We start from the raw sequence: 24789 nt of genomic DNA, 5'->3' as shown, positions 1-24789 counted from the left end.
TCTGGGTTTCGGGAGGCGAGCAGCTGGATGGTGGCGCCTCCCGATCAGGCTCAAGGGTTAAGAGGGTGGGGAGGGAACTCTTAGTGACACCGGACACGCACTCTGTGGTGGATTTAGCGGCCACAGTATCAGGAGGTGGATTATCTTCTGTTGGGCCCCAGCCCAGGAAGGAAATCAATTGCTCTGCACCAACGGGGGGTGCCCCTGGCGGCTTGTGCCCCGGCCGTGTGGCGCCGGCTGTCACCTGAGCAGGCTCGGTGGTCGTCAGTGGGGTGCCATCAGCGGCCGGGTCAATGGAGGAGTCCAGGGGCTCCTCGGAGGTGGGAGCAGAAACAGCAGTTAGGGGGAGGGAACATGGGGAAAAAAGGGGTGGAGTGAGGTCACCCAAATCGAGGTTTGCTGGCAAAAGGTTGTCCTCTCCCTGGGTGACCGTGGTCAGATCTAGGGCCTCGATCTCCTCGAACATGGAGGAGAGGACACTTTCCATCGCCCCAGGGTTCTCCCCGCTGGCACCCGCCACGAGGGTTGCCTCGGGGCTCACGGGGGCTTCGAGTAGTGTCAGGACAGAAGGGGCTTCCTCGAGGGTCTCGGGGGGAGGGTCTCCCGTGAAGGGGAGACTCTACCTTCCGGTGCTACCACATCTTTCCCGGCTGACACCGGTGGATGGGATGCACTCGTGGGCAAAGCGGAAGGCTTGGCATCGGTGCCCCCCTTCCTGGTCTTCCGGGGGGCCTCCGCCTCGGATAGATGAGGTGGAGCTCGAGCCTTCCGCTTGCCTCGCTTCCCCTGGACTAGGGCCCAGCCCTCCATGGTATCATCTGGGGGCTGGTTAGCAGGGGTCGTGTCAGGGGGTAAAGGCAATGGCTCAGGGGCCTGGGGGGTGGGGACGGTGGGGCGGCATAAGAGAGGGAGGATTCTCCCTGGGACAGGCTCGCTCCCATGCCTGGTGGTATCTCTGCCACACTCTCCTCCACAGGCCCCGCCAGACTGTCAGCAGCGAGGGTGGGACTCTCCCTCTCGTCTGGGTGTTGTAGGGGAGGTGCCCCTTGGGCCTGAGCGGGAGAAGCGGTGGTCCGAAGAGGAGGGGAGGTCGGGTTCGGGTATCGGGCAGCCAGGGGTGTCGGCAATGACGGGGCTGATGTCCTGCCGGGTCTCGGGGAGCCCAGGTGCCCCTCCTTGCTGGGCTAAGGGGCAGTCCCTCTGGACATGCCCTGACGCCCGGCAGAGGTAGCACCGGGTTTCCCCCGTGGAGAAATACACCCGGTAACGGGCCCCCTGGTGGGGGACTAGGAAGGACCCCTCGAGCGCCTCTCCATCGTGCGCCACTGACAGCAGTAGAAGCTGCACTTGCTGGTGGAAGGAAAACATGTGACGGAGGGTGGGGTCCTTGCAGCCCAACAGGAGAAGGCTGATGACAGAAACAGGTTTCCCCAGGGTGGAAAGGGCGGGTAACAGGGCAGAATTGGGGAGAAAAGGAGGGACAGAGGTCAGGACCAGGCAGACGCCCAGGTCCTCCAGCAGCTCTAGGGGGACAAACACCCCCCCCACCGCCAGGCCCCTCTCCACCACCTCCTGGGCGGCAGCCTCCGATGCTAAGAAGACGACAACCTTTCTGTACATTTTGGAGGCCACCACAATGGCTGAGGGCCCCACCACCCTCGCCAACACTCGCACGTAGGTCTCCACGTGGGGCGAGGCGGGCACCAGGAGGCATCGGACACCGTGCTTCCTTGTCATGGTGGGGAAGGGGCCCTGGCCGCTGTTGATGGTGGCGGAGGTGGTGGGTGGGAGAGATGACGAGGCGGCAGGCAGGGGGGCTGCCGCTGCCCGGGCATACATCCTGGGGGGTGAGGGAGGGACACCCGCAGAGCCGGTGGAGGGGGCAGCGGGGGGGGAGGGGACGCCGTGGTCGGTGGCAGGGCCGCAGCAGTGGGGGTGGCCCCTGCCACGGAGGGCCTGGTGGTTTTAGCGGAGCCCTTCCCCTTCTTGCCCTGGCCTTTCCCGCTGGCTGGGGGGGCTCCTCTAGAGTCTGGGGAGGCGGTGGGCATAGCAGCAGTGGAGGTCACCCCGGTGCCCTCCATTGCCGATGCACCAGCGGGGGCGATGGCAGGTGGTTAACTGGAGTTGGGGTCAGGTAAAAAGGGACGGACTGTGGGATGGGCAGTTCGGGGGGTGGGGGGCACATGAACCACCGTACGCTTGTCCAGAGAGTCCTGTTTGGTTGGCTGGTGTTTCTGGCCCAGATGGTGGAATCAGGACGAGCAGCTAAGTCCAGAGGCAGATGTTAAACAGCCAGCAATGACGGTGGAGGGGGCAGTGATGAGGATAGTAGTGTGTGTGGTGGGACGACACACAGATGGATCCGGGGGCAGCTCCGTGCCACATCCCCTGTGTCCCTACAAACATAGTCACGACACAGTCAAGGCCTCCCCCCCACACGAGAGCACAGTTCGAAAGTTACTCAGTCTTGGGCCCCCTCCACGGCGATTTGTAGATTCTCCAGGAGGTGTTCCTCCAGTAGATGGCTGTTTCCCTTCCTTGTCCGGGCTTTCTTTTTCGCAGCTCCAAGATTCCAGGGATGCCGGAGTAGGTGATAAGAAATTCTCTCAGCCAGAGACGGGTCCACAAACAAACAGCAAGCAGCTGGGTCTGGGTCCTTCTACTCCCCCAACTCTGGGGAGCGGGTCAGCAGGCCCCCCTTCTCTCGGGGCGGGGGGGGATTTCAGCTGGAGTGGCAGCAGCGTCCGAGGGGGGGGGGGTGCTAACAGCTGGCCGGCAGCTGGCCAGCACTCTAGCAACAGCAGAGAAAGAAAAAAGAAAAAAAAAAGAGAAAGGGGGAGAGCGTCTGGCCTGGTCGGGGGGGAGCCGAAGCAGAGGCGAAAAGCAAGAAAAGCCCAGGCCAGAGGGCAGCACTAGGAGAGCAGGCTAAATAGGTCCCTTTTCCCTGGGTAAGGGAACAGGGAAGGTTCCAGAACAATCAGGAACCTTCTGCAGACAGTTAAGACAGGCTGATTAGAACACCTGCAGCCAATCAAAAAAGGTGTGAGGTCTTTTTTAGGAGTGGTGGGTGAAATTCTGTGGCCTGCATTGTGCAGGAGGTCAGACTAGATGATCATAATGGTCCCTTCTGACCTAAATATCTATGAATCTATGAATCAAGAAGCTGCTAGAATCAATTAAGGTAGGCTAATCAGGGCACCTGGGTTTTAAGAAGGAGCTCACTTCAGTTTGTGGTGTGCGTGTGAGGAGCTGGGAGCAAAAGGCACTAGGAGCTGAGAGTGAGAACGTGGACTGTTGGAGGACTGAGGTGTACAAGCATTATCAGACACTAGGAGAAAGGTCCTATGGTGACAATAAAGAAGGTGTTGGGAGGAGGCCATGGGGAAGTAGCCCAGGGCGTCGTAGCTGTCGCACAGCTGTTCCAGGCGGCACTCTAGACAGCTGCATTCCACAGGGCCCTGGGCTGGAACCCGGAGTAGAGGGCGGGCCTGGGTTCTCCCCAAACCTCTCAACTCCTGGTCAGACACAGTCGACCTCCACTGTGAATTCAGAAAAATGGCCAAGCTGAGGGCTGCCGTGAAGCTCCAAGGTGAGCAAATCCGCCAATAAGTGCAAGACCCACCAAGGTAGAGCAGGAACTTTGTCACAGGGGATAATGTCAATGTCAAAGGTGAATCTTTATAGTAGTTTTAAAATCTTTCTGGAATGAATGAATTTTTTTTTAAGACCTGTGTATTAGGAAAATACTCACATCCTCAAATATTGTATGATACAGCAGCAATAGCAATGCCACTCACAGCAGTAAACTTCTTCTAAATTTGCCTGTGCTTTGTTTTTGAGATCTCGTCATAAGAAACGTGACATGGTAAGAGACTAAAATCTTACATCCTCATAAGGATAGCATCTAATAAGACTGACAAGCAAGAGGATAGCAATAAAAATCTCCTTCAGATTGACTCCCTCCATCCCCTTGAATATGGAAGCTTTTCTTTTAATTTACATTTAAATAGTGTGTTAAGTCTGCCCAGACTTTACATACAATTTGAGACTCAACATCCCTAAAGGCAGAGTCATCTGGGAGAGCAGGATAAGTACACTTGCAGGCCTCTGTTGTAAAATCTGCTTGCAGTCAGATAGATCAATGTGGATTTATATGCTCTGAGGTTTCCTCCCCCTGGTGGTAGTGTTCAGGCTGATGAATATCTATTTTCACTCACTCCCTGTCTTGCACAAAGGCTGATTCAGGTTTTGCAGTTGAAGCGGCTCATTACCAGTAGACTGGTTTAGTATTCTAGCAGATTTACAAATTTTGCTAATGAAATAAAAGCATGCCATTTTCCCACCTCCCATTTTTTTCTAAAAAATGCAATATATTTTTTAAAAGGGAAATGCAATTACAACCATTATGTCAACGAAAATTACACGCTGGGTTTATCTCCGTAGGTATCTGTCAACTGCAAAATGTACACAACGTCTTCTGAGTAATAATGATGTTTTATCATTTTAATTACAAACACTGAAAAAAAAATCCCTGAAGTGTACCAATTGGGGTGGTCTAAATTAACAGTAGCTTGATAGCCCAAGGGTAGCAAAAATAGATTGAGCTACCAAATTTCATAGTAGTTATAGCAGCTGTCTTCTTGCCTCAGGGAACCTGGGTATTTAACAAAGCAGACAGCCTGGCAATGGCATCTGATTAGCAATGTGCGTATTTTTGGCTAGAATACTTGCAGCTCTATTGTTTCAGATTAGGGATTTGGAGAGTTGTGACATCATGTAGCTCTTACAGTTCAGCTTCTGTATGTTCACTTACAGGTACTGTAAGTGTATCATGATAATTTCTCAGTTACAACTAGTTGTATAAGATAGGAACAGCTCTTTCTGTAGACTTGAAAATGATCAATGAAACAAGACAGGATTTAAATGTCAGATTCATTTTCCTATGAAAGAATAAAATTTTCTCTCTAAAAAAAGATCTGTTTATATTAAGTGCAAATTTGGGAGGAAGACTATCTCCAGGAAGAATGGCCCCAAAGAAGCCATCAAACTGTTAATTTTTTTAAACATTCTAATTAAATAAATCTGAATAATGGTAAAAACTCTGTTAGTTAACACACCTTATCTAGAAGTCCTCATCTTGAGCAACAACCTTAATGCAAACAGCAATATTACGTTGAGGTGACAGCCTGAACTTCATACTTCCAAAGAGAACCCCATATGGCTCTTTCTTCCCCTCATCTCATGCTTTAAGTACATATCACAAATTATTGGTGCTTGTTGGCAGAGTTCAATCACTGAACTCACTGCAAATAGTCTACTTCAGCTAGAAGTACATTCTTTTACTCTATCAAATCCATCTGAGGTAATAAGACTTGATGTTTTATTCAACAGAGCAGAGGAAAATTGTTGCACAATAGGTTAATTCAAAATGGCAGCATAGAAAATGCATCTGTCAGTGGGGATCAAATTACAGGGCAAGCTCCTCTCAATGCTTAGAAAAACAAGTCTGCAGTTCTACAGATTATGTTCATGTGTGTGTTTAAAGGGGTGGGAAAGGAGCTAAATATCTGAGCTAACCTCCAATTAAAGTCAATCATAAAAACAGCCAATTTAATGAGTGCAGATTTCTTTGGGTAATTATAACACCAACCACTTTTTTCTCTTTTAAATCTGTAATTCTGCCTTCTTGTTATTGCTTGCTTTGTCATTAATCGCCTCAGGAACTTGATTTCCTAGCAACAGACTCTGCCACCAAACATTTGGCTCCTGTTCAACATTTTCTTTGTGAAAAATGGCACTGCTGTTGCTGTCTGGCTGTTGCAGCTAGACTGGCTGTGTAAGTGCTCTAATAATGCATTCTTAAAAATCACATGATAAGAGGAGCAACGACCAAGCTTCACTAATTACTGTGCTGACTGTGCTGAGGAAGTTTATCTGCAATTTAAAGGCTACTGGGATGCAGGGAGGGTGGGGGAAGAGTGTGCATACTCCACATATAAATAAATATCATTGGCAACTTAAAGGTGAATATTTACAAATAAACATTTTTATTCTCTTTGTTACATGGCCTCCTGTTAATTTGCTATTTGGGAAAAGGGTGGGTAACATTTCTGAAATATTGTTTGATGGATTTTTTTTTCTCCACAAGGTAAGCATCAATAATCTTCACATACTGGACCACTGTGGATCGCAATTTGCAAAAATCCCCAGAAAGCAAACAGAACACAACCCAGCTTTTTTCCAGTTAAATTACTTGAGAAGTTAGTAACAAAGACATCTGTGTATAGAATCACATTCTGAGATGGCAGGGTGAGACTTCATTGTGTATCTTCACAATATGCAGTATGTATCATGGCATTACTCAATACATTGTGCTGAAAATTTACAAGACCTTTGGTTCACATTTTGATCAAGTTTTCCTTTCTCTAAAGGGAGGGAAAAGTTGTTTTTATTTCTCAATTGCTTATGAGATAGGAAATATTTGGGTACTGTGCTGCACGCCTGTGAAGGATGTATGGATCTTCCTTTCTACACAGCTACAGGACCTGCTCATGGTAGTTGGCACCCTGTTTCCTCCATAATTCCCAAAACTACAATCCTACAAAATGGTGGTTTTGGAAGTGACAAGATACAACGTGCCAGTGATGTAACATTACAATCATCCACTGCTAGCTGTGGCCTCATCTTTGAGATCAGACTAGAAGATAAGAATGGTTCCTTTCCAACCTTCAAATCTACGAATTATTCCCAGATGCAGTTATTTAGGAAATGTTGGACCATTACGGTTAAGAATATCAGTGGAGGCATGAGTATTGTGCAGCTATCCACAGCTACAAATACTTGGTGGATATTTTGATTTCTGCCAGTCTCTGTGAGTGCCACTAGTTTCCCATGCATAGGGAAGCACCAGCACATCTCAAAATATTGATCACAATCCATCTTAAATGTATCAATCATCATATAACTAAATTATAATAAAAATGGCTTCATTGAACATACCTTTGAAAGAAGGAGACAGCACAAAAGACATTTCATTTATACTTACATTGTTATATCAGAATTTTTTCTCTAAAGCAGAATAGCCCAAAACCATGTAAAAAGAACGAAATGCTGTGAAGTAGTATTTAAGATGTGCTACACATTGCTGACATCAAGCTAAAGTTTTGACAGTCTCATGTTGAAACCAGATAATTCCACCATCAAGCCCATATACTACCACAGTATTTCTCTGCTTAGATAAGTAGCCATTGTAGGAAAATAAATGTAAAAATGACATTTTATATGTTCATAAATATGCCATTGACTTTGGAGATTTAAGAACTATTCCTCCAACAGGTAGGCATATTATACTGTATTGATTATCACCCACTGAAAATACATGACATTCTGTCCTTCAAACAGAATCTATAAAACAAAATACATAATCTTGAAAAGTGGTTGCCATTAAAATTATGCACTTGCTATTAGTTTTATAAATATACAGAGGTACTGAAGTATTAATAATTTATTTAATTTAATGGGCATATTTAAAACAGTATTACATATCATACACTCAAATAAAGAATGGTTAAAACTCAAAAGCTACCCTTTTGTTCAGTGTAGCATAAAATATATTTTGCTTTGTTCTTTTTTAAGTGCATGCATACAACCTAAACAGATTTAGAAGATTTTATCCTAAATACAATGCCACTGAAGGCCATCATCATATGCCACCAATAGTAGTGAATGGGAACCTGTTTCTCCAGTTTGCTTGCAGAGCAAAGAGTTAATACCTTTTGAACTGTTCTAAGAACCCCAATCCATTTCAGTTAAATAATCTGTGTCACCCAGATTCTAAGTATCAAAATACTGAAACAGTGTGTGTAAGCAACAGAGCTTATTGAAAATTTTCTTTCAAACATTTTTATTTTAATAAATGGAAAATACCTTTTTAACCAAACCAATTGTGTTTGCCAAATTTCATTTTGGCTGAAGTGTTTGTTTATCTTTTATGAAAATTTTCAAAATGAAAAATTCTGAATGTTTTCAACAAATTTTGTTTTCATTGGAGAGGGAAAGGTAAAGTAACTTTGTGCACCCCACCGTACCCCTGCCACCCACACCGCTCCACAATCAAACAAGGAGGGAAAAGTAAAAATATTTAAAGTTAGGGAGAAAAAAAATTCCCAATTTTTTTTACTTCAGCCTTTTACAAATGGGGGAAAGGAAGATAAGATGTGCAAGTGTTTGCCCCTATATAAGATGTGCAAGTGTTTCCCACATATAAAACAAAATTTTTGTTGAAAAAACAAGAAATTCACAGAAAATTTCTAACAATTTTTTAAAAAATACTTACTTTTTCCGAACAGCTGCAGTAATCAGTGTACAATGTTAGCACGTTTCCAAGGAGTATGGGGTGCCATATGGTGGCATATCATCCTTCAAACAAGACAGTTGGGATCACTGAATATCTTTTAGATTCATACGAGTAAGCCTTCAGTGTTGTAAAATTTGAATGATTTACCATCACATGAAAATACATAGGAAAGTTTAGATTCTCATGGATAATGGTGAACTAGCATCTTATGAACAAACGGGTTGAATGAAATGTGACACTGAGATCTAGGCACCATCACCTCACATGAAAGCAGGATGTTACCTTGCAATTCTGAAGAGAACAAACCAAAAATTCAGCTGAGCACAATTATAAGAGTAGAAAAGTTTCAGAGTAGCAGCTGTGTTAGTCTGTATCCGCAAAAAGAACAGGAGTACTTGTGGCACCTTAGAGACTAACAAATTTATTTGAGCATAAGCTTTCGTGGGCTAAAACCTACTTCATCGGATGCATGCAGTGGAAAATACAGCAGGAATATTTTATATACACAGAGAACATGAAACAATGAGTGTTACCATACACACTATAACGAGAGTGATCAGTTAAGGTGAGCTATTACCATCAGGAGAGAAAAAAACCTTTTGTAGTGATAATTAAGACGGGCCATTTCCAGCAATTGATAAGAACATGTGAGGAACAGTCGGGGGGGAAAATAAACATGGGGAAATAGGCTTGAATAAAGACTGGGAGTGGATGTGTCATTACACAAAGTAAAACTAAGTTAATGGTGTCCAGTTTGCAAATTAATTCCAATTCAGCAGTCTCTCATTGGAGTCTGTTTTTGAAGTTTTTTTGTTGAAGAATTGCCACTTTTAGGTCTGTAATCGAGTGACCAAAGAGATGGAAGTGTTCTCCAACTGGTTTTTGAATGTTATAATTATTAATGTCTGATGTGTGTCCATTTATTCTTTTACATAGAGACCGGCCAGTTTGCCCAATGTACATGGCAGAGGGGCATTGCTGGCACATGATGGCATATATCACATTGGTAGATGCGCAGGTGAACGAGCCTCTGATAGTGTGGCTGATGTGATTAGGTCCTATGAAGGTGTCCCCTGAATAGATATGTGGACACAGCTGGCAACGGGCTTTGTTGCAAGGATAGGTTCCTGGGTTAGTGGTTCTGTTGTATGGTTGCTGGTGAGTATTTGCTTCAGGTTGCGGGGCTGTCTGTAAGCAAGAACTGGCCTGTCTCCCAAGCTCTGTGAGAATGATGGGTCGTCCTTCAGGATAGGTTGTAGATCCTTGATGATGCACTGGAGAGGTTTTAGTTGGGGGCCGAAGGTGACGGCTAGTGGCATTCTGTTATTTTCTTTGTTGGGCCTGTCCTGTAGTAGATGACTTCTGGGAACTCTTCTGGCTCTGTCAATCTGTTTCTTCACTTCCGCAGGTGGGTATTGTAATTGTAAGAATGCTTGATAGAGATCCTCTAGGTGTTTGTCTCTGTCTGAGGGGTTGGAGCAAACGCGGTTGTATTGTAGAGCTTGGCTGTAGACAGTGGACCGTGTGGTGTGGTCTGGGTGAAAGCTGGAGGCATGTAGGTAGGAATAGTGGTCAGTAGGTTTCCGGTATAGGGTGGTGTTTATGTGACCATCGCTTATTAGCACCATAGTGTCCAGGAAGTGGATCTCTTGTGTGGACTGTTCCAGGCTGAGGTTGATGGGGGGATGGAAATTGTTGAAATCATGGTGGAATTCCTCAAGGGCTTCTTTTTCATGGATCCAGATGATGAAGTTGTCATCAATGTAGCACAAGTAGAGTAGGGGCATTAGGGGATGAGAACTGAGGAAGCGTTGTTCTAAGTCGGCCATAAAAATGTTGGCATACTGTGGGTCCATGCGGGTACCCATTGCAGTGCTGCTAATTTGAAGGTATACATTGTCCCCAAATGTGAAATAGTTATGGGTGAGGACAAAGTCACAAAAGTTCAGCCACCAGGTTTGCCGTGACATTATCGAGGATAGTGTTCCTGAGGGCTTGTAGTCCATCTTTGTGTGGAATGTTGGTGTACAGGGCTTCTACATCCATAGTGGCTAGGATGATGTTTTCAGAAGATCACCAATGGACTGTAGTTTCCTCAGGAAGTCAGTGGTGTCTCGAAGATAGCTGGGAGTGCCGGTAGCATAGGGCCTGAGGAAGGAGTCTACATAGCCAGACAATCCTGCTGTCAGGGTGCAGGATAATGCCTGAGATAATGGGGAGTCCAGGATTTCCAGGTTTATGGATCTTGGGTAGCAGATGGAATACCCCAGGTCGGGATTCTAGGGGTGTGTCTGTGCAGATTTGCTCTTGTGCTTTTTCAGGGAGTTTCTTGAGCAGATGGTGTAGTTTCTTTTGGTAACCCTCAGTGGAATCAGAGGGTAATGGCTTGTAGAATAAGATGTTGGAGAGCTCCCTAGCAGTCTCTTGTTCATATTCCGATCTATTCATGATGACGACAGCACCTCCTTTGTCAGCCTTTTTGATTATGATGTCAGAGTTGTTTCTGAGGCTGTGGATGGCACTGTGTTCTGCACTCCTGAGGTTATGGGGCAAGTGATGCTGCTTTTCCACAATTTCAGCCCGTACACGTCGGCGGAAGCACTCTATGTAGAAGTCCAATCTGTTGTTTTGACCTTCAGGAGGAGTCCACCCAGAATCCTTCTTTTTGTAGTGTTGGTAGGAAGATCTCTGTGGGTTAGTATGCTGTTCAGAGGTGTGTTGGAAATATTCCTTGAGTCAGAGACATCGAAAATAGGATTCTAGGTCACCACAGAACTGTATCACTGCCCTATATCTCCTTTCTGACAAATTCATAGGTACTGAGGAACACGAAAGTTTCAAGCACTGCCAGGGCAAAGAACTGAGCATCAGAAGCATTAAACAGGCACCCATGCTAAAGGAGAAACAAATATTGGTCTTGCAGGGAGCTGAGCCACATGATGACATATCCTTTAATTGCCAATTGGCTACTCAAAAAGCCCTTGAAGACACTAAAATAGCAAAGATTTTAAAGAGACATCATTGAAATATATTAATATGTTAACCACTTATGTTAAACAATCTGTTCCATCTTGTATGTAGCCGTGACACTCTGAGTAAACTTCCTAGAACTGAAGAGCTGTCTAAGTTTGAAAGCTTTTTCTCTCTCATCAACAAAAGTTGGTCCAATAAAGGATGTCTCTTTCTCTTAAGCACTCACAAATTAAAAGTTTTTTTTTTTTTGTTTACAAGCCTTAACTTTAAAAAGTAATTCAAAGACATTCCCTCACCAACAATCTATTATTTTCCCTTTTAAGGAAAGGGTCATTTGGATATTCTACTAATTCAGTGATCTGATTGGTTTAACATTCTTAAAAGCTGTGCAATTATTCAACACTAAAAGCCACCACATTAACATGTGAGTTATTAAATAGAACAGTAATGGTAATCAATCATGTAATTTCAACGCACTCAGTAAGGGGCTACTGTTTATGAGCAGATGAACAACTAAAGGCAAAACAAAGAAATTTCTAAGATTACAAAGATATAAGGAATTAATGCATTAACAGCAACAAGTTATGGTACTTCACCTACTTTACACCTCCAACAGCAAACATTAATTAACATGGGTACAGTACTGAAGAGCAAACTGAGAAACACTAACTGGGAGAAATGGTGATATCTAATTGGGACATGAGGAAAAATATGGAACAGGATACAACACATTGGGAAAAGTTTATATTATTCTGTCTGCATGAGGAAGCAGAATCAATCATCAGAACTGAATTAAAATCCCACCTGGTTAATTGCAACTTTTAATGGAGACAAGCACTTCCTCCGTTCTCAATTTTTTCCCCATTCTCATTGGATAAGCAGAGAATTCCATGTCAATATATAACAGTGTTTATTGAATACCAGAGTCAAATAAAAGTAAAACATCTGAATAAGACCCTCCTTTTCTGCTCTCCTCAATGGCTCTCTTCAATAGGCAGCCCTTTTTTTCCCACAGGAGATATTAATAAAGATTGTATTATATTAAATTCCAAATGTTTGGAATTTTTTTCAAAATATAAGTGTCTAAATTAGGCACCTAAATAAAATAAGTACTCTGACTTTCAGAAGTGTGAGCACCTGCAGTTCACAAGAGGAATTGCAGATGGTCATCTGACAATCAGACTTCCTATTTATATGCCTAAATAATCACAATAATGGTAGTGCAGTGTCTCTGAAAAAATCAGACCATTCAGGTGTCTAAATAGAGATTTAGGTCACTCTAATTTGAAAATTTTAGCCACAATTTCTAAAAATCCAGTCCCAAAAGAATGTACATATTGATAGAAGAAAACCACTAAGAAACGTAAGTCTTACATAAATAAAATCAGAGTTCAGGATACGGCCCATTAATGGACTACAGAAACAGACAGTACTGTGATGTTTAGAGTAGGAAGAACTCTTAAACAGGAACTTTGAGGAAACGTAAGTGCCCAAGCGTGAGCAAACATTAAAGTCCTGTCAGGAAACTCTGATTAGCCACCAAAAGTACAGCTGATCCAGAATGAAAAGAAGATAAGAATCTGTAGGATATAATGCCAATGGAAGAAACTGCTGTGTTTAAGTAAGACTGGAGAGTGGAAGGGAGGGGGTTTGAAGACCTGTAAAATATTATGAAAAATTGCTAAAATATGGAATTATTTCAAAGCTAAAAGAATTGATCAGTCTTCTGTTTTCTTCTTTCTTTCCTTGACATCTTTTTCAGTTTTCCTAACTTTAGAGGATTGGTTCAGCCTGGTCTACATCTTTCTTCAACCTATGGTTTTCAAGGTTCTCTTCTTGGGTAGTTTCTCTCCAATCTGTCTACATCTTTTCGCCAGATGGATAAAATGAATGTATTGTGTTCATAAACGGTAACACAAATTCCCTCTCAGGGTTCTGCCATAGGTCCATTGCTCTTTTTCTTTGGACCTGTTCCCCCTCTGTGAACTGATTAGATTTCAGGGCTGAGTTTCATCTGAATGCTGCTCTACTGAATGCTGCATTTGAAAAGGCATATGTATCTACTCTAGTAAGTATATATAGGGGACCACACAATATTTCAGAACTGTCTTAGGGAAGCATTGCCCATCTGTACCAAGAAGATGGAATAGCTTGATATCCTCAGGACAAGGCTTTCATGCACATTGTGACAGGGTTGGGCTGGATGGCTACAGGAGAGTAATAGAAGGCAGATATATTAGCCCCAGGTTAAATAGGTCCCTTTTCCCTGTGTAAGGGAACAGGGAAGATTCCAGAACAATCGGGAACCTTCTGGAGACAATTATGACAGACAGGCTGATTAGAACACCTGCAGCCAATCAAGAAGCTGCTAGAATCAATTAAGGCAGGCTAATCTGGGTTTAAAAAGGAGCTCACTTCAGTTTGCAGTGTGCATGTGAGGAGCTGGGAGCAAGAAGCACTAGGAGCTGAGAGTGAGAACGTGGACTGTTAGAGGACTGAGGAGTACAAGCATTATCAGACACCAGGAGGAAGGTCCTATGGTGAGAGTAAAGAAGGTGTTGGGAGCAGGCCATGGGGAAGTAGCCCAGGGAGTTGTAGCTGTCTTACAGCTGTTCCAGGAGGCACTCTAGACAGCTGCATTCCACAGGGCCCTGGGCTGGAACCCGGAGTAGAGGGTGGGCCCGGGTTCCCCCCAAACCTCCCAACTCCTGGTCAGACACAGGAATCGTCGGCCTGGACTGTGGGTTCAGAAAAACGGCCAAGCTGAGGGCTACCATGAAGCTCCAAGGCGAGCAAATCTGCCAATAAGCGCAAGACCCACCAAGGTAGAGGAGGAACTTTGTCACAGTGTATACTTCAGTAATAATACATTTGAATACTTATTGGCTTTATGTCTTTTCTTTGGCCTATCATAATCCAGTGTATGAACAGATTAAAAGCTCCAAGGCCTTCTGTTCAATTCAATAGAATTGTAAGGCATTTTTTTATATCTAAGTTTTTGAGATGCCTCAGCTTTTTTGGAAGGAAATGGGCATTAAGATAGGAGATCCTGAATATCCTGATTCTGGTGAAAAAATAATGGAGAGTTTGGGCATAAAAGATAGCACAGTACGCTGGTTAAGTTGTCTTTATGGATAACTGAAAAGAGAGAGTGTGTTCCGTAAACTAACGCTGCTATCTCAAAAATAATCTCAATGGTTAAGAACTTTAAAGAGGTTTCTTCATAAAGTATTGCAAAGAGTGTGCAACACTAGACTAAACGTTGAATGGATACTCTGTTTAATAAAGTCAGAAGTGTTCCAGAGACCTTGAGAGATATCTTGTATGGAGGATAAAGAAAGCTCTCAATAAGTCATTCAGTAAGAGTTCTAATATATAGAACTGTTGAACAAACAATGTCAGGTGGGAACTGGACAATTTTAGACTCTCCTGAAAAGGCTATCTAGTTTTCCGGGAAGTAGGGAGGGAGTTAGTTGACACATGAAAAACATTTCCTATTTTCAGAAATTTATTTCTCACATCAAGAGCAACACATTCCAAAAGAACAAATGAAATTTTACCAAATTGGCCTATCCAGAAATGATGTGTATCTCAAAATATTGCATTGTTTCAGTTTACCACTATCAAACCCAGTCAGAAATGAACGATCTACTCCAAGTAGTCACTATGAGTCATCAAAGTTTGAGCTCAAATTCTGTGTCTCAGTCCCAATGACAGCAGAAGATAGACGATTTCCAGCAGACAATTAATGGCAGGGATCCAGAAGAAATGCCAATTGATTAACCTTGTTCAGTACTGGGATGTTACAACCATCAACAAAAAAGGATGGGGTTATAACTCTATTTTGCAGTCTATCATCCAAGTTACTGGCTTGAGTGGTGGCAGTACTGCACCTTTGTAGCGGTCATACGCAATGGAGAACTGGACTGAGGGAAGAATGCAACAAAGAGAGAGGAGAAAATGACAATTGGCCTCTTCTTGTCAGAATATTCTCTGGGTCCCACTATCAACCTGGTGTTCCACGAATCTGCCCTTCATATTCAAATATCCAATACAATTTCCCAGCTCTTCTCCATTGAAATTTATTCATATCTTCTGTTTTATTTTCAGTTTTGCAAGCTTATTCCCTAACTTTTGAGCTTCTTGGTCAATGAGGGTAATAAAGTCTGAATGGCCATCAGACTTCAGGAATTTCTTTTTAATATAAGCCCAAATCTGTATGGTAAATTGGCTCCTCAATGTGTGGTTGAGCTCGGTGCTTGAACACAGAAGATGGGCTTCTAAAACCAAAATTAAGTATAGAGTGGACTTCTATACAACAAAATCCCTTTTTTCCCCTTATGTGACCTTCCCAACTTTCCCTGAACCATTTCAACTGAGAATAATTATTCTAAATCACACATTAAAAGATTCAGTGATAATTATATACAGGTATCAAATGTAGAAAACAGACAGCTTAGTTCAGTATGGCTTTGGCTAACATTTGTCATTCTTCTTCATTTAACAATACTCAATTCTTGCTGCAATTTTTAGCCCTATAGCATTTAGCCCCAAGTCTGGCATTCAGAACACACTACAGTATAATCATCTGAAATTTAAAATACTGTCCATTTTTAAAAGTATAAATTAAAAATGAGCAGACTATTGAAGAAATACATATTTTTAAATACATCTTAAATATGCAGCAGAAGCAATGGGATGTCTTTCCTTTGTATAATCTTCTCAGTGTAAGTATTTGTTTGACAGCTATAAAGGGGCAGCCTTGGCCATATGCAAGAATCAATAACAACCATGTAAAGCCTACAGCAGTGCACACTAACAGGCTACAGGAGACATTAACGCTAGCTGAAAGAAATAACTATTTTCAATGTACTTATTCCTCCTGGATAATCAATTTTTTACACTTCTTACCAGCTGTTCCCAAATAGCTCAGGTTGCGAAATGACAGCAGCTTTCATACAGAAAGCATGTATTATCTGCATATTATGTGTTTTTAATCTATCATAGATGTTTTATACATTCTCTAATTGCCATTGGTCATATCAAGAGAGAAAGATGAAAAATTTACCACTTATATGTAGGCAGAAGGCAATCTACACAAATATGGTTTCATTAATTCCAAAATTAAAAAAAAAAAACCCAAGAAATAATATTTATTCTGAAAACTAATTGTGACCCTACTATTTTTCTTTTTCCCCCAAAGTTTGGTACCAGAAGTAAAATTTAGTCACTGAAATCATAGCTTGCCCCCTCTGCCCATATTCAAGAGACTTGTCATGATCATTGTTTCTGAAATATCAAGTTGTAAGTTGCATTGGTAATTACTATGGAATAAATAGCAATTAAGATGGTTCTCACAAATAAACTCAAACTGTTTGCAGTGAATAATTAGGCTAATATTGTTTTTCTACATGATCTATGCATCCTTCACAACAATTTGCCAGAAAATGTGAAATGTAAATTTGATGCGCTATTATAGAACACATTTTAAGAGTTTTTTTCTTATGGCTTCCTGTGCTCATTTTAAGAATGCATATAACTAACAGTATTTACAAGGATGTAAACTTCAAGGTAAATAAATCTGATCAAGTTACAACAGAAGCAGACATTTTATTTCTCAACATTCACAAAAGTTATCCTGCATCATATGCAAAATGGACACTAGTAGTTCAGTGCTACAGAAATTGAGTATAGTAACCCACAAACATTTCATAACTTTAAAATAAGCCAAACTTACTGCTATGTAATAAACTTTGGCCTTTTCCACCAGTTTCCAGTTCTTCTCCAGATCAAGGTGTTTTTCCTTATTGTAACAATTGGCAGCAGCAAGGTGAGCTACAAGAGACCTAAAATGACCAAAGAAACACATATTAATTAGACACATCCTTTTTCTTAACACTAGTATTGTTCTCCACATCAGATAAAAAGATTCTTTAAAAATACTTATATCTGAGGGCATGAATGCTACCATAATGTAAAATAGTTAAATAGTCCATGTAAAATATATCTACATAACATGTATAAATATATACGGAGAGAAAAATCATAAAAACTTGAGAAACGTTTTTTTAAATCCACATTTACGGAAAAACCTATAAACGTATGTCATACACATACACAGTCATTAGTATGCAATTCCACTATGAAAAGATTTAACACAACCACTCCGGTGTAAAAAGACTTGCCCATGAACACACTGTACACCTGGGGAGAGTTCTGGCCCCTAGTTCCCTGCTCTAAGCATTAGATCCTTCTGCATATTTTAAAATAAAAATTGTTGTAAAGGGAAGAAAAAGCAAAACTTCCTTTCTATGGAAAAGGGAAATCAAGAACAGTGCATGCAGGGTTATTTTTTTCAATCAGAGATTTATGATACTAGGGACCACCTCCACTAATACGAATTAATTTAATATGAAATGACCCAAAACTCCAAAAACTACAGGGCAATAGGAGAAAGAATTGAGATGAATATATTCTGCCAGATCATCATTCACTGAAGCAAAAGTATAATTTAAAAGGATAAGGAAGCATAAATAACCTTTTCCTCCACCTTTTCGTGGCTTTGATTCAACCAAACTCTTGAAAGTAGTTCTTGGCTAAATAAGCTGAAAAGTCAAATTCACTTCCGTCTGCAGCTGAACAAACTATTAGTACCACTGTGAGAAAGCTGTTGCATGAAGAATGAAAAAACGACTCTTAAGAATACATTTAAACGTGGTTTTTGAATTTTTGTGATGATAAAAAGAGCAAGATTAACAAATCTGGAAAGTGCAGTGCTCTATTTATCCACAGAACACAGCACAAGCTACTACCGGGTATTGCTAATTATGGATTTTGTGTGTGTGAATATGTCTACACTGCAATGTAAGCCTGTGTTTGAGCCTGGGCTCCAGGCTAACCCCCATTGTGTCTACACTCCAACTGTGCTAACCCGTGGTTTGGACCCAGGGTCCCAGGACCCTGCAGGGCTAAAGGGTCCAAGTTCGAGACAAGCTGGGACCCAGAGGCTGAGCCCTATTTCTTTGCAGCAAAGATGCAGCTCCATTTGACTCAGGTCCCAAATAGAGTTGCCAGCTTTCTATTTGCAGAAAACTGAATACCCTTGCCCTGTCCTCTGCCCCAGCCCTTTCCCAAGGTCCTGCCCACTGCTCACTCTATCCACCCCGTCTGTCGCTCACTCTCCCCTACCCTCGCTCATGTTCTCATTTTAACCAGGCTAGGGGAGAGGGTTGGGGTGTGAGACGGGGTGACGGCTCCAGCTGGGGCTGGAGATGACTGATTTGGGATGCATGAGGGGGCTCCTGGCTGGGGGGTGGGGCCAAGGGGTTCAGAGTACAGGAGCAGGCTCCGGGTTGGGGTGAGGGCTCTGGCTGGGGGTGCAGGCTCTGGGACGGAGCTGGGGATGAGGAGTTTGGGATGCAGGAGGGGGCACCTGACTGGGGCCAAGAGGTTCGGACTGCAGAAGGGGGCTCAAAGCTCGGGCAGAGAGTTTGGGTGCAGGAGAGGGTGAGGGGTGCAGGCTCTGGGCGGCGCTCACCTCAGGTGGCTCCCAGAAGCTGCTGGCATCTCCCTCTGGCTCCTAGGCGGAGGGATGCGTGGCCAGGCAGCTCCGTGTGCTACCCCTGCCGGTGGGTGCTGCCCCTGCCAATAGGCACTGCCTCCACAGCTTCCATTGGCCATGGTTCCCAGCCAATGGGGGCTGCGGAGCCAGTGCTCAGGCAGTGAGTGGAGCCATTGGGGCTGCTTCTATGCCTAGGAGCCAGAGAAAGATGCCAGCAGCTTCCTGGGAGCCATGCAGACAGTTTGCCTGCCCTGCTGCGGGTGGCCAACCGGACTTTTAATGGCCCAGTAAGCAGTGCTCACCGGAGCCGCCAGGGTCCCTTTTCGACTGGGCCTTCCAGTTGAAAACCGAATGCCTGGCAACCCTAGTCCCAGGCGTCATCCAGAAGTATCCTACAATTCTATGGGAAGAACTTCCTTAGTCCTCTCTATCCCAACAATCCACAATCAATTTTATCCCCTTTGCAAACAGCAATCCACATCCCTTTTGCAAACAGCAGCAGCTCAACTCAGGTCAGCATTAACCAAATCTCTTCTGATCTACAATCCACAAGTATACTATCAGAAAGCACTCAAGGGCAAGTGAACCAATCAAGCCTTTTGCAAAGCAAGCTGCTCCTTGATAATGTGCTCGGCGGGCAGTAAAGTTTTCCCAAAGTACCCATGGTCCTAGGGCTAGTGAGGCCACATTTTGGGATGGTGGGGGGTGCTAGGGACTCTGAGAAATGGGTACTCTGTTCAGCAGAGTCCACTGAAGCTAACTAATGCCACTGAATAAACATTTAACAGTTTCAGAAAAATGTATCAGTTGCTATTCCAGATGATCAAATCTAGAAATTCTTCTACCTACTTATGCATTAAAGCATGAACTAACTTGAACGGATCTCTATCCCATGAAATTATAGCATAAGATATAATTGTGATGCTGGCAGACCAGGTGCCAGCTCTTGCCAAGGCTTCAGGCCTCAGCCGAGCACTGACAAATTTGTTGCTAGAAACCAATCTGTTTCACCTGTGTGCTAGTATGGTTAAGATGGTTATTGAACTTATAACAATGTGTTTAGTTTTAGACTATATGAAATGCTTGAAAGCTGCTGCATGCATTAATATCACTTACAATTTCTTTATCACATGCTATAAGGTAATATTTAAGTTTTCACTTTATAACTGTAAAAAACGTTTTCTCTGAAACTGTGTACCCAGTCAGGAGGGATCGTCTCTTGCTCATCAAGAAGGCCTATCAAAACTAAATGGGCCTTTGTGCGAGATCACACATTTGTTAACTCTCCCTTCACTCCCATGAAGAGGCTATGTGCCAACGGGCTTGTCCCATCAGCTTGAATTCTGGAAGAAGGAAATAAAAGTAGCTGACAATAATATTTTTGATCTCTCTTGGTGTTTGGACTCTCACATGGCTGGAGCTAGCAAACACAAGCAGGCATCCCTAGAGTCAACCTGGGTTAGCTCTAAAAAGACATTCACAGCTGACATTACTACAGCTCTGTCATCTTTTAAAACCACTGACTGTAACTCATTTGTGTATATATGTGTGCCTACTTTAACCTTGTAAAAGACAGTTACCTTTCCGTAACTGGTTGTCTTTGAGATGTGTTGCTCATGTTCATTCCACTATAGGTGTGTGTGCTCACCATGTGCACTGGTGCCGGAAGTTGTTCCCTTAGCAGTACCCGTAGGGAAGCGCCCATAGCAACCCCTGGAGTGGCGCCACCATGGCACGATATAAGGGGCACTGCGCGCTCCCCCCACCCTCAGTTGCTTCTTGCCAGACAACTCCAACAAAGGGGAAGGAGGGCAGGAAGTGGAATGGACATGAGCAACACATCTTGAAGAACACCAGTTACAGAAAGGTAACTGTCTTTTCTTCTTCGAGTGACTGCTCATGTGCATTCCACAATAGGTGATTCCAAGCTGTATCTGTTGGAGGTGGGCAGGAGTTCACAGACACTTGGGACGGAGCACGGCCCTCCTGAACCCAGTGTCCTCCCCGGTTTGGGAGACGATCGCATAATGCGAGGTGAACGTGTGAACCGATGACCATGTGGCAGCCCTGCCGATGTCCTAAATAGGGACATGGGCCAGAAAAGCAACCAACAAGGCTTGTGCGCTGGTCGAGTGTGCCCTCACAACGGCGGCAGGGGGACTCCTGCCAGGTCTTAACAAGTATGGATACATGAGGTGATCCAGTTGAAGAGTGGAGATTGGCTGGCCTCTCATGTGTTCGGCTGAGGCAATGAACAGTTGCAAAGACTTCCTGAACGGTTTTGTACATTCCAGGTAAAAGGCCAGAGCCCGTCTCACATCCAGCATGTGGAAGCAGTGCTCCTTGCTGGATGCATGGGGTTTGGGATAGAGCACCAATAGGAAAATGCCCTGGCCCATATGGTAGGCGGAGACCACCTTAGGGAGGAACAAAGGATGTGGTTGTAGCTGGACCTTATCTTTATGGAATACCATGTATGGGGGTTCGGAGGTTAGGGCCCAGAGCTCCGAGACCTGTATAGCGGACGCGATCACCACCAGGAAGGCTGCCTTCCATGAGAGGTGTTACCAGGAGCATGTATCTAGCGGTTCAAATGGAGGTTCAGTTAACCTGGCCAGCACCAAGTTCAGGTCCCACTGTGGGACGGGGGGCCTAACATACGGGAAGAGGTGATCCAAACCCTTAAGGAATCGGCCAGTCATGGAATGAGAGAATATCATGTGACCCTGCACTGGCAGGTGGAAGGCCGATATGGCCACCAAGTGCACTTTGACAGATGAGGGTGCTAGGCCCTGGGCTCTAACATGAAGGAGGTAGTCTAATATAAAATGGATCAGAGCAACCACAGGCAAGATGCCCCGATCAGCGGCCCACTGGAAAAACCGAGACCATTTCGCCAGGTAGGCCTGACACGTGGAGGGCTGCCTGCCCTCCAGGAGGAAGCACTGAACCCCTTCCGAGCAAGTCCTCTCCTCCCGACCTAATCATTGAGCGGCCATGCCGTGAGGCTGGGGTGGAAGAGGCAACACTGGTCCTGGGAGAGCTGGTCCGGGCAGGATGGCAACGGCCAGAGCGGGGCGACTGCCAGGCTTGTGAGAGTCCCGTACCAATGTTGTCTGGGCCATGCCAGGGCGATTAGGAGGACCTGGGCCCTGTCCGTTTTTATCTTTTTCAAGACCTTGCCCATCAGTGGAATCGGGGGGAAAGGCATAGAAAAGTTGGCCTAACCAGGACAGAAGGCAGGCGTCGGAGATCGCGCCCATGCCCAACCCTCCCCTGGAGCAGAAGCGGGGACACCGGCGGTTCTGCCAGGTCATGAACAGGTCCACTTGGTGAGTGCCCCACGTTCGGAAACTCGTGTGCACCACCTCTGAGTGCAGTAACCACTTGTGCTGAGAGGAGAAGTCTCGGCTCAGCCGATCCGCCCTAGAGTTCTAGATGCCTGGTAAGTGGTGGGCTTCCAGGTAAATGTTGCAGGCTATGCAGAAGTCCCACAGTCTGAGGGCTTCCTGGCAGAGGGCTGAGGAACGGGCCCCACCTTTCCTGTTGATGTAGAACATCGAGGCTGTGTTGTCCGTGAGCACCCTGACCACTCTGCTTACCAGGTGCAAGAGGAACACCACGCATGCCAGACGGACCGCCCTTAGCTCCTTGACATTTTTGTGCAGGGCAAGGTCCTGTGTGGACCACAGACCTGGGGTCTGGAGGTTTCCCACATGGGCTCCCCACCCCAGATCCGATGCGTCAATTTCATAGAAGACACCAATTTCATAGAAGGGGGAGTCCCCTGAACGGGACCTCTTGGACCTCTTGAAGCATGTTTCTCGGAGGGGACTTTGTCCATCCTGTCTTTGGACTGGGAGAATACTGAGGTTAATCAGAGCTGGAGGGGCCGCATCCTGAGTCTGCATGACGAACCACCTATGTGCATGCCGACTTATGACCCAGGAGTTGGAGACACGCTCTGGCTATGGTCATGGGGAACCTCATGACTGAGCTGATGAGCTCCCTTAGGGTTTCAAATTTGTCCAGTGGGAGGGAGGCTCTGGCTGATGTCGTGTCCCGAATTGCCACAATGAACTCTATGCGCTGCACCAGAACTAACGTGGACTTGGCTGTCGTTTATCAACAGGTCCAGTGTGGTGCACGTGGACAGGAGGAGCGATACATGATCCTATACCAGCGACCTGGAGCTGCCCTTGACCAGCCAGTTGTCGAGGTAGGGAAAGATCTGGACCCCCCGATGTCTGAGGTAGGCCGCTACCACAGACATACACTTTGTGAATACCCTAGGGGCCATGGACAGGCTAAACGGGAGGACAGTGAATTGGTAGTGCTCTGGCCCAGCCGTGAAACAGAGGAAACGCCTGCATCCCCTGAATGTATGAATGTGGAAGTACACGTCCTGTAGATCGAGAGCAGCATACCAGTCCCCGGGATCCAGGGAGGGGCTGATGGCGGCCAGAGAGATCATGCAAAACTTGAGCTTTACCATGTACTGGTTCAGGCCTCCCTTTGGCCTTCGGGATAAGGAAATAGTGGGAGTAGAACCCTTTGCGTCTGAACTTTGTTGGCGCCACCTCTAAGCCAAGAAGCCACCTCACCTCTTGCTCAAGTAGGCTCTCGTCAGAGGGGTTTCTGAGGAGGGACGGGGATGGAGGGTGGGGTAGAAGTAAACTAGAGGGTGTAGCCCTGGGAGACAGTGTTGAGGACCCATCAGTCCGAGGTCAGCCGTGAACACTCTGGGAGAAAAACATGCAACTGGTTGGAGAAGGGAAGTTTTATTGCAGGTGGATACATGGTATGAACTGGTAAATCGTCCCAGGGCATCCCGTCAAAACTGGCACTTTCCTGCCTGTTTACCCTTAGAGGTCCCAGACTGGGGTGCAGGCCGGGATTGCATTTGCAGGCAATAATCCCTTGACTTTTTATAAAGGGGCTCGTATCTGGAGTCGGTGGCCTGACCGGGAACCTGTTGTGGTCTGAACTTGGTCCTGGCCAGGGCTGGGACATAGAGGCCAAGGGTCTTTAATGTCTTGTGGGAGTCCTTCAGACTGTGTAACTTCATGTCTGTTTGTTCCACCAACCTGCTGTGGCACTGATGGAGTGGGCTGTCCAGCCTGACTAGACTGTCCCATTGAGTGACAACTTCGAAGGGAGGCCGGGCTGGCATACAATTGACCGCTATCCTGGGACTGGGACGAGTGGTGCTGTTGGGAGTGGTGCCAACCACAAGACCGTGATCCCATCGTGGAGGAGCAGGAGTACTGCTGGTAGCAGCTGCTCCATGACCAGCTCCGATGGACGGATCCGCAATGGTGGGGTGCTGGCGATTGACGCCTGGGGCTTCGGGAGTGGTGCCATGGTGGGGACCTCGAGCGAGACAAACGGGAACGGTGTTGATGCCCTTACTGCAAGGGGCTATGGTAGCTTCTCAGAGACAACGACCTCCAGTGCCATCTGCCCCGGTCCCGACGGGGCACACTCTCCTCATGAGATCTATGTTCTCTCGAGGTGTAGTGGTGCCTGGAACCCCTGTTGGCCGGTACCCAGCCAGACAACCTGGTGGGGGTCGATGGGAACCAGTGTAGATTGCGCACGGGGTGGGGGGGGGTCACTGAGCGGGGAACGGTGTTGAGAACGAGGGTCTAGTCTCTCCCCCAGTCTTACTCCGGTGCCTTGGCAGAGAAGACCTCTTCTTCGCCTTTTTGGAATGTCCCATGGACAGGGAGCGGTACCGACCATTGGGTTGCTGTGCACTGATGCCACGATGCTCAGGCCTGACTCGGAGCAGTGCAAAGGTGTCAGGGTTAGGGCCAACTCCCTCAAAATGGCTCGGAGCCGAATGTTTATCTCCTTCTTGGTCCAAGGTTTGAAGGAACTGCAAATCTTGCAGCCA

General features: G+C 45.4%; 1 protein-coding gene across 6 annotated transcripts in view; it reads right to left on the bottom strand.

The window, feature by feature from the left end:
* ADK (adenosine kinase) overlaps nucleotides 1-24789 on the bottom strand; it is a 542329-nt gene that overhangs the window by 247210 nt on the left and 270330 nt on the right. For all 6 annotated transcript variants that reach the window (XM_073353161.2, XM_073353156.2, XM_073353153.2 and 3 more), the window contains one exon: nucleotides 17067-17175. In XM_073353161.2, the coding sequence (XP_073209262.1) occupies nucleotides 17067-17175 (109 nt within the window). The remainder of the gene's footprint in view (nucleotides 1-17066; nucleotides 17176-24789) is intronic.

Source organism: Lepidochelys kempii, chromosome 7 (genome assembly GCF_965140285.1).
Source record: "Lepidochelys kempii isolate rLepKem1 chromosome 7, rLepKem1.hap1, whole genome shotgun sequence".
Lineage (NCBI taxonomy): Eukaryota > Metazoa > Chordata > Testudines > Cheloniidae > Lepidochelys > Lepidochelys kempii.
The sequence above is the reverse complement of the archived record's forward strand: the minus strand, read 5'-3'. Positions and strand labels throughout refer to the sequence as shown.